A 10,587-nucleotide genomic window follows, 5' to 3' on the forward strand; every position below is an offset into this window, starting at 1 on the left:
CACTTGCAGTCCTAATAACCCAACAAAATAAATCTGCTTGTTAGATCTCTAATATTTGAATTTGATGTCAGTATTTAAAGCCTATATCCAAACACAAGTTTCTTTGACATCAATCTAATCTAATTTCTATAAAAAATTATTCTACAAAAACTATATATCAATATCCATTTGCAAACGATAATCCAAATGCACTGTTTTATGTTATCCTCAGTCACTATGAATAACCACTTTAATTTTAAGTATGGCTAATTCCCATTCGTTTAATGATACTACTGATAAACAAAGCTGCCTACCTATATATAACCTCCCCCAATAAGCATTAAAATCTTTTGATGGTTCATTTATAATGTATTCATGGAGAGAAAGATCATGTTCGTGGAACACATTATAACTGAAGAACTCAACTCTGCATCAAGGATAAAATAGCCAATATAATATAACTGCTACGCAACTATGAAGTTCTCTCAGTGTGCATATACCCCCATGTACAAGTAAAAGCCCTGATAAATCTTCATGGTGTGAAATTGCATAGGAAGCCACCATGACATCTGGCGTCAATGGAACTCAGCTTAGAGACTTATAGAATGTTTTCTTCAACCAGTTACAATGATAGCCATGTCGAAAACACCAAAAGAGGAAGCATTAAAACCAGGCCATAGCACACAAAGAAATCAACACTTTCGTGTGTAATAACATTGCCGAGAATAAAACTCCACAGATGTCCACTATCCATGGCACAGAAAATACACTGTCCAGCTTCATCGTGTTGATCTTCCTGTTCCAGCCAGATATAAGTAGAGTAAACATAACCCTAGCCAAGGGAATATTGAATTCTCAATTGCTACCAAAAGAGAAGAGGGGGTGAGTTACCTCTGCAGTTAAATTATTGAATTGATCTTCATCATCAGAGTTTCTCACAGAATTTATGTCGCTGCTGGAGAAAGATTGACCCAAAAATGTTTTGGTTTTAGCTCCCCCAAAATTTTTATTTGTCAAGGATGTATATGCTGAATCAGTGTGTATTGTTTCCATCACAGAGCCAAAGAAGTTTGTCACAGGTACCTAGAAAAAGTAAAGCAAAAAGACAACTGAGCATTGTTCTACTAAATGGAGTCTGTTACATGAATCAAACACCACGAAATTGTTCTATCATATATCATATTTATGTTTAAAGCATTCTTTTATAGTTCCTCCTATGGTTTTCCCAAGTCTCCCTCTACCTCCAGCAGTCTAGCTATAGCTATAGCTATAGGAATGCTGTAACAGCTCAGCCCACCCGCTTGTGGATATTGTTTACTTTGGCACTCCGGGCCCCACGGTTTTATTATTGATGGAGGGACGGAAATCACTCGATCCATCAAAATGTGTCCACAAGGAAGAGGTCTCCACTCTACTTACAAGCCATGTATAAAGCACAACGATTACAATGTAGAATAAACACATTAAATCAAACCCACCATTCCCGTGTAACTTCAAGAAGCTCAGCTTTCTCATGATGTCTCAAAGCAGTAAACCTACTACATAAATGTGGATTGGCTTTTCCAACTAGTTTAGTTAAGTAGTAGCTTGACAAAGTGATTTATAGTCTATTACAACAAATATGATACAAATTGGACTTAAATCAGGAAACAGTAGAAACATCACTGAACTTCAAGACCAGAATACAGATTGTAAATGATACTTAAATGGAGTGGAATAAGTTTGCAATAATGTTGGATCTTAATTCAAGAAAGATCTTATTGGTTGTCAAGAGAGCAATCAAATTTAACCAAGTGGAAACATCACATACACTACCAGGTAGAAGCACTTCGTCAGACGCAAAGCAAAGGAATCAAATTACATCCACAATGTTTATTACCTCTTCTAAATGGCGTTGGTATAGGTCCCTTCTGTAGTAAGCAGTTGACATCAACAGATTCGGATTATACGAATTGAAAAGACTGCAAACAAAGCATAAAAATTTGCAAAGTAAACAAGCTAGCTGTGAATATATAATTTTGGCGGGAATTTCAGCCATTCATGATTACCAACTTTCTCAATAAATAAGAGTGAGAAAAATTCTTGTTAAACGTAGGCCAATTATTTTAATCAGCACAGATCAATGAATTTTTTGGAGAATTATTAAAAAGTTATGATGAATTGCACCAAAACGTATAGAAAGTGAAATGCAATTAAAAGAATGTACAAGACAATAGATACACATACTAGGGAGACACATTAGCATGGATAAAATAGTTCCTGAAAATATATATAAAGAACATTCTTGTATGTACCTGCTCAATGAGGCATTGTCATAAATATTCAGCCTCTCAAAGAAGGCAAGTGTGTAGAAAGTGAAACGATCAACAACTGAAACACCAACCTGTGTGATATTTTAAAGTGCAAGTACAAAAGGGAATTTTAGTTTGCTACCTTTGGAGCCAAACATGAAGAAAGCCAATGGATAAACTGTAGCATATTATGTCAAATACTTCTATGTGCTTTTCACAAGTTGGTTAACAATGTCAAATTAATACATACGTCTGAATCCAAGTGATGTGAATATGAATTCTCTCCTTTCATGCTACTTCCAATTGCCAGAACTCCAGGTGATTGAAGCTGCAACCCAGAAAAATGAATCTAGTCAGCAATATATATAGGACACTTGTGAAATAGAGTGGCTTCCAAGAACATAAATATGTTAAAAATGCATCGATAGTAGAAGCTAAGAGCATCCCTTTATCCTAGGAAGAAATCAAAACTAGATTAGGAGAATAAAAGTAAGATACAAAATCTTTGTACTTCACAATATGATGTTTAACACTGAATGAAATATATAATATACCAAAAAATTGGTTATGCAATTAGCTATAAAATAGATTAACATCATTATCAGACCAGGATATTTGTAAATCTCCCCATTCAAAAAGATTACACAATTGCTCTAGGGATGTTCAAGAAGCTAACAACAACAGCTAAACTTCTAACAACAAATAAATGTAACAGCTCCAAGCTCCAGATTTCTTTGTACCACAACACATCTAATGTTTCTCTAATCATTGAAAATATAGCACTTCCACCAACTGCAAGCATTCAACAGCAACATGAAATATATAGAGAAACACAAGGGTTCATTTGACTTAGACAGAGACCACTCTTAACCTGGACAATGAATACTTAGGATCACATCACGCTTTTTCCATGAGAATTGGCATAAAAATTATGGAAGCTCCTAAAAATCCAAACAACCATGTCAAAATCAATGTTTAACCTGAGAGAAGAGTGTAGAAGCTTGGCAAGTGTCCACCATTATCAGCAGTTCCTTAAACCTAATAAATCCCAAATGTTCAAAAAATGAGTTCTTAATCCAACATAATAATTATGATTCGATATGTCAATGACTTGTAAATATAAAGGTAACGGAGATAAATTAGACTCCTATAACTTATAGTGAAAAGGACAATATTCATGTAGATTTTCTTAGTTAAAATAGATAAGAAAGAATAGAAAAAGGTTCCTGAATTCATGGAATCATATTGATAAAGTCACCATCAAGATCCTTATTCTCAGCAAAATAGGTACATGTACAAAGAGTCCATACTCCTTAGTCTGCACGCATTGGGGATTGAGAAGCTATGTTCCATTCTTTTCCCCCATTTTAGATTGTTAAAAGGTATTCTTTATTCTCCCTACTCTTGAATTATTTTTTCCTTCATCGAACAAATTTTATACCCCAAATTTTTTTATTACTTTCATTCATACAAATTATGATGGTTACAAATAATAAGTTAAATAGGAATTCAAGACCTGCCCTTCTCTTTCATTTGCTTCACAGCATCAGCTAAATCATGACTCTGAAGTTCTTCTGAATCCTGAAACTTCAAAAACTCATCACCACCGTGCCCTGTCATATAGAGGAGAATATGACTTCCTTCATCACTAAGAAGTCGCTTGGACCTTGGAACAGCAGTCTCATGACGTCCAGTAAGCACACGCAGAAAGTTTTCAACTGTCACTTCATAACCACGATAATCTACCTGATGGGTTGCAGGAAAAATCATCACCTTCTTAAAGACTACATATGGGAGCCATAGAAAAAATTGGAAAGATGCAAATATTTTAGCTTCCAAATGTTACAAGATCAGAAGTTTGTAATAAGACAAAGGCAAACCTAACAATAATCATTGTCCCATCTATGCCCTATAGAAGAGTCAGGCATAATGCATACCTCAAAAACTCACCTCAACATTGTCCCCATACAGGTTAAGTCTATGGTTTTCATTATTAAAAACTTGCGCAGGGTACTTGTTTCTTGCATTACATGCCATGTCATCTGCTAGCATGAGTATAATCCTCTCATCAGGTATTCCTAGCCGCTTAACTGTCCTGAATGAGAGAAATTATTTATTATCAATAAAAGAGAAAGAATTTGTAATGATCAAATGATCAGTACCAACCATAATTTTAAAAAATTAAAAATAAAACTAAAGTTGAACATTTACCTATACAGTGACAACGTATTTGCCATATGTCGATAGTTAAACCTGAAAATGGGAAGCAGCGTGCTTAGTATACTAGCCTTGTCATAGAATTACAATGTTAACAATAGTCCAATACAAACATCAGTTTAAATCTACTCTCTAAGCTAGGGAAAAAAGCCGTCGGTGCTCGGTAAACAATTTTGAAAACTTTTCACCGAGTATCCTATATACATCATTCATATTTATTGTCGCCAAACCGCTAGAAGAACTAAGATGCTTAGCAAAGAAACTAGAGAAAACTAACATGAAACATTAGGTAGCTATAAAATGCTTTTATTAATATTCATATAATTAGAATCAGGAAGCTTTGAAGCTTATAAAACAGTAACATACCATTGTTCAAAAGGAATTTGGATAAAGTAAAGATGAAGCCTTGATTTACCAGAAGCGTGATGTGCAGACCAGAACAGCCCAATTATTAGTATGCATGGTAGCCTCAGAAGACGATGAAAAATATGCTGTAGAGTTCTTGATATTGCCCAGAAATAGCAATAACATCACGAGTACTTTCATAGTGAGCTTTAAAATCCTTAGGAAGCAAAATTCCATCCTTCTATCAAGCTATTCTCGCATCTATCGAATTTGTTGTTCCTGTAGATATGAAACTAATGATCAATTGCTTATTTCCTTCCACTACCAAAGAACCATTACATAACTGCATACAAAATTCAGCCACCAGAAGTCGCTCCCATTAAACTGTAAAATATCTTCTGATTGTTCTCAAACAATCAAATGTCAAATACATATCAAACGACTGATATCTCACAAAAGTCAGCAAGGAAGAGTCCAGATCAGTGTATGTTCAAGCAACTGTAAATCTGTAATGGTAATGGCAAGATAAAAGCCATAGTTATCAAAACTAAACCGGTAATTGACCCGGTCATATGACTAGGTCACCGGATCACTGGTTCAACCGGTGGGTCAGTAATTTACCTGATTGATCCGGTCATAATTAAATAAAAATATAATTATAAAAATAAAATTAACTTCAAAAGTTAAAATTTAAAATGCATGTCTTCACAAACATATTAATAACAATCAAGTATCAATTCTTAGACATAACTAATGATGCAAAAAGAGATAATATACTAGTCACCAGTACAAAATACTTTCTCAATTTAAATGAACAAGAGAGAACAAAAGATAACACAATCAGTAAATCAAATCCAAGGAATAATAAGAAAGTTGGCATCTATATCTTAGGAAAAATTTGAAGCTTGACCAACATTTCTTTCATTTGGATTGCATCTATAGCTACATTTGTGTATTTTTCACAAATCAATACCAAGAATAATCCATAATAATACAAACAGAAAGCATGGAAACAACAATTTAACAGAACAATTTTATTCTTAGTTGCAAAGAAGATGAACCTCATTTTCAACAACAAATTCAACTATAATAATTTTCAGCAACTAAAGATTTAGCTCAGAAGATGATTTACAGATTTACAGCAACAAAAACTTTAGATAAGTGATTATTTCAGAGACAACAATAGCTTCAATCTTCAATGATGATAATCAGTAACAAATTCAACTCAGTGATGATTTTCAGCAACAAAAAAATTTAACTAAGTGATTATTCAACGTTCAATGAACAACAAATTCATTCAGCAATGAACAAATTTAAGCTAATTGATTATTTCAACAAGACAGCAACAAATTCAAGGTTCTCAACACATTCAACTTTCAGCAACAAAATCAAAGTGCAGTGATGAATTACAGCAACAAAACTGAAACAGAAAGAAAGGGGGAATTTGTTGGAACACACCAAATCGGGTTGAGCGAAGGAAGCTGAAGGCGAGGCTCGAAGCAAGAAGACGACAACGAAGACTAGCACACCGGGACCTGCTGCCTCTGCTGCCGGCGACAACAAGCGCAGGGAAGGCGCGCGTCGGAGTACGACGGTGACGAGACAGATAGCGACGACGACGACCTGCCCGGGACTTGCTGCTTCTGCCGCGGCGACGACGATCGCGGGGAAGGGGCGCGACTGGGAGCGAGACGGTGACGGTGAAGGAAGCTGACCAGCTGAACTGATGGCCCGAAGCAAGAAGACGACAATGACCACCACCCGAGGGACCAGATGCTGGTTCCGTCTTCTTCTGCCGCCGGCGAAGCGAGCGCAGGAAGGTGGAAGGCGGGGACAGAGTTCGATACAGTGACGACACAGAGCGCGACGACGAGCCTCGGTCCGAGACAGTGAGTGCGAGACCGAGAGAGAAGTCAGAGATCGGAGGTGAGAGAGCTTGAGGTTGAGGGAGAGAGCGACGAGAAAGAGACACCAGGAGTCCAGAGAAGAGAGACGTTAAGGGCTGGGTGATCCGACAGACTAGGGCATCACAAGAAATGACGCCGTTTCAACTTTCAAACGAAAGCAAAAGCATGACCCGGTCCGGTTAAAGGTCTGGGTTTTGATTAATCCGGGCCGACAGGATTTTCGATCAAACCAATCGGATCGAACCGAATTTGATAATTAGAGATAGAGTTTTTTTTTTTTTTAAATTTAACTGTGTTTTTTTATTCTTTTAAATCACAATAGTTATTGAAAAATTACAGAACAAATTAATCACATTCACTGATGGTGGCCTTTGATGTGAACAAAGAAGTTGTCCAATGGAAGGTTTTGATACAAAAAGGGAGATAAGGACTTCTTAAACAGAGTTGAGTAAGGATTGGAGCCGGCGACGACTGAATTTGCAGTTATGAGGAGTCACACCCTTTTAAAGCAGATGAAGTAGAGGACTCTCAAATTTTTGAGTGAACACCCAACCCGGTCCCTATCCTTTTTCTCGATGGACATCACGGTCCTTGTAAAAAAAAAAGGGACATATCGATCCTTGTCCCATATTTTTGTGAGACATCCCGGTCCTTCCGTCATCTTCCCTGACCAAAACAGACGGAACTTGTCTACGTGTCAGTTAACGTTGCTGAGTTGGAGGTTAATAGTCTGTTAAGTTCCACGTGGCCATTAGTAAATGGACATGGGTCGATTTATCCCCCTTTGGATACCTAAAACTACGTCGTTTTAGAGGTTCTCTCCACATGCTATTAAGGAATGGTAAGGGGTCGTTCTGTCCCGCTGTAGAAACCAAAAAAGATGTGAACTTGGAGTACCTTTCGTTGCTGTTTTGTATCTTGGCTACAAGCTTTTAGGACACATGTTTTGCTTCAAAAAAACTTCTATGTTTTGCTACTTACTACTATTGGTTTTAGGCATAGGGCTTTTGGTTGAGATCCTTATATTTTGGTTATCTGACTCAGGGCCATGTTGCTGCCCATATTTTGAATGGCATATTATGTGTTAAGTTGTTTCAACAACTGTACTGTTCCTTAATTATCAATATATTAACATGGATCTTTCTTTGACTGTAGATACTTAGTGCTACTTAGCTAGCATGCATATTTGTTAAATTTATGTCATGACATATATGTCATTATCTATCAATATATGGATGAGATTTAACATATTCATCACAGGCTATGGTTCAAATTTTACAAATTCAACACAATAATTTCTGCTTCATTCATCATCAAAAGTGTTGTTCACAACTCAACTCAGTGAAATACCAAAATTCAGCTATCAAATTCCTACACACTTGCTCTAAACAAGCTTGCAATTACAACCCCACTCAAAAATGCTAACAAATCAAACCCATACCTAATACATCTACTTTCACCCATTTTCAGTCTGCAGTAATCTAACTGATCCTCCAAACCAATTAATCTTTTCTCCAACTCATTAACTTTGTTATCCACCTTATAACCATGGCCTTCTAATCGATTCTGCTTCTGCTTTGATGCCCCAAATAAGACAGCCTTGTTAGCATCCTCTCCACATGAAGATACATAATCATCTAGCCATGAAAAGAAGTTGCAATGCCATTTTTCAGTCTACAAAAAAGTTTAACATTTGTTATCATCTGTGGGATAGAAATTGAAAACAAAAAATTAGCCAAACCCTCAAAAACTACCTTGAATTTTGGGCAGCGGAAGAATAATCTGTCTGGATTCTTCACCGTCCCTGACATGAACAATATTGCATGAGAACCACAATAACAAATTGGGGCAACCCATTTCTTCTTCCTCGGAGCTCTAGCACTCCCACCAGAATTTAGGCCCCAGCTTGAATCGTCTCTGCTTCGTGGGTTTGATGATGAACAATGCTCTCTATTACCAATCATGGTCTCATAGAGTTTGTATTTGGGTTGGGAGAAGAGTGAGAGATTAGCAGCGTTGAATCACTTTCAAACCATTATGTTTTAGTGAAGACTAAAAACGAGGTCGTTTTTAGTTTCTACAGCGGGACAAAACGACCCCTTACCATTCCCTAATAGCACGTGGCGAGAACCACTAAAACGACGTAGTTTTAGGTCTCCAAAGGGGAACAAATCGACCCCTGTCCATTTCTTAATGGCCACGTAGAACTTAACAGACTATTAACCTCCAACTCAACAACGTTAACTGACACATAGGCAAGTTCCGTCTGTTTTGGTCAGGGAAGATGACGGAAGGACCAGGATGTCTCATAAAAGTATGACAGGGACCGATATGTCCCTTTTTTTTGGAAAAGGGCCGTGATGTCCATAAAAAAAAAGGACAGGGACCGGGTTGGGTGTTCACTCCAAATTTTTAGTCTGGCGAATAAAACAGATCAGCCCAACAAGTTTTATGCCTTTTATTACTTTTACTTTTGGGTAAACTACAAAATATTCGACTTTTGTTAATAAATTTATCTAATGTTAAATATATATATTTTGAGTAAATAGCTATTTCTCATTATAAAAGATTCAGACACTGACAAAATTGATTATGAAAAAATTAAATGTACTTTATATTCATAAAAGAAGAATTATGTTCAACAAAAATATTCAACCGTTAAATTTTGTTGATTCCATTTAAAAAATATGTTAAATTCTAAAACTAACCCTACCACCAATCATTTCAACCTTCAACTATTGCTATGCCGTGCTCTGACCTAACAAAATTTTATTAGTGCCATGCTGCGAAACATAAACAAGCTCATCCCAACCAGTGCTGGCCATCAAGCCTTCAACAAAAACACTTATATCATGCCAACGGCGAACTCCATGTGATGATAGTATCGACTCATAAGCACATAGTCCACCATGAAATTCAAAACACAAACCGTCATATCATAAGAGCAAGACACCTCCAATTCCGCAAGCACGGCGAGAACCTCACCTTCCTCACCACATACCCGTTCATAACCGCAATCGAAACCCTAAAGATTTTCACATCCCAAACCTTGATGCTTTTATCCACTGAAACAGTCACAATTATGTAGTCATCGTACTTGTTCCAATCGCAAGTTAGCACCTCAAATTTGTGAGGAGGGAACACCATGGAGGATGAAGGTTCATGACATCCCACACGTGGAAGGTGTAGTCACCGGAGGTAGACGTGAAGACGTCGGCATAGCGAGGGTTTTATACAGCGGAGTAGACGCAATAGGAGTGTTCCTTGAAGGTGCAGAGGGAGGAAGGGCAATCGAGGGTCCAAAGCTTGACGATGTCGTCCCAAGAAAAGGTGAGGATTGCATAGTAAGAGGTTGAAAGTTGAAGATGATTGGTGGTAGGGTTAATTTTAAAATTTAAAGTATTTTTCAGATGGAGTCAATATTGAAATACCAATCTGCAGCATATCAGGAAGTTTCTTTACAAACTGCTCCGCAGCATATCTCCAATCTGCAGCACTGAAATACCAAGCGCAATTCAACACATAAAGCTTGAATAAAGTGTGCAGGACCACTTTAAACTTTAAATTTGCACATAAAGCTTCTAATTTTGTAGTAACTAGCTAGTTATATATACATGTGAAAGTAACTATAAATATATTTAATCTTGTGCAGCCAAAAATAACCATAAAGATGCAATTGAATTGTGACAGATGCAAAACAATGGAAAACAAAACTCTTTGTTTCATTGTTTCCCTTGAAAATGAAAAGAGAAAATAAGGGAGATTCATATCATCAGAAAATAAACAAATGCCCACATTATGAGAAATCAGCAAAATTCACGTTAACCTAGAAATTAGATTTTTTAGTA

General features: G+C 36.7%; 1 protein-coding gene and 1 pseudogene across 1 annotated transcript; both read right to left on the reverse strand.

Annotated features, from left to right (window-relative positions):
- Nucleotides 1-313: 313 nt before the first annotated feature.
- On the reverse strand, nucleotides 314-6,906 carry LOC112796976 (uncharacterized). The gene is made up of 11 exons (XM_025839684.3): nucleotides 6,291-6,906; nucleotides 4,903-5,111; nucleotides 4,482-4,523; nucleotides 4,221-4,365; nucleotides 3,787-4,016; nucleotides 3,251-3,308; nucleotides 2,521-2,598; nucleotides 2,274-2,362; nucleotides 1,859-1,940; nucleotides 871-1,062; nucleotides 314-775 (listed from the first exon to the last, which is right to left on the reverse strand). Exons 2-11 carry the CDS (start codon nucleotides 5,067-5,069, stop codon nucleotides 602-604), a joined length of 1,257 nt encoding a protein of 418 aa, XP_025695469.1. The 5' UTR covers nucleotides 5,070-5,111; nucleotides 6,291-6,906; the 3' UTR covers nucleotides 314-601.
- Nucleotides 6,907-9,341: 2,435 nt separating this feature from the next.
- Nucleotides 9,342-10,155, reverse strand: LOC112795033 (uncharacterized; annotated as a pseudogene).
- Between the last annotated feature and the right edge of the window lie 432 nt (nucleotides 10,156-10,587).

This window comes from Arachis hypogaea, chromosome 4 (assembly GCF_003086295.3).
Source record: "Arachis hypogaea cultivar Tifrunner chromosome 4, arahy.Tifrunner.gnm2.J5K5, whole genome shotgun sequence".
Classification (NCBI taxonomy): Eukaryota; Viridiplantae; Streptophyta; class Magnoliopsida; order Fabales; family Fabaceae; genus Arachis; species Arachis hypogaea.

Bases quoted from the DNA above. Each gene is read 5' to 3' on its own strand.
- LOC112796976 (XM_025839684.3), bottom strand. From the start codon at position 5,069: ATGGAATTTTGCTTCCTAAGGATTTTAAAGCTCACTATGAAAGTACTC. The intron at 2,599-3,250 runs GTTAAACATTGA...TCTGGGTTGCAG, and splicing joins CTTCTACACTCTTCTCTCAG to CTTCAATCACCTGGAGTTCT. The intron at 776-870 runs GTAACTCACCCC...TGGCTGGAACAG, and splicing joins TCAATAATTTAACTGCAGAG to GAAGATCAACACGATGAAGC.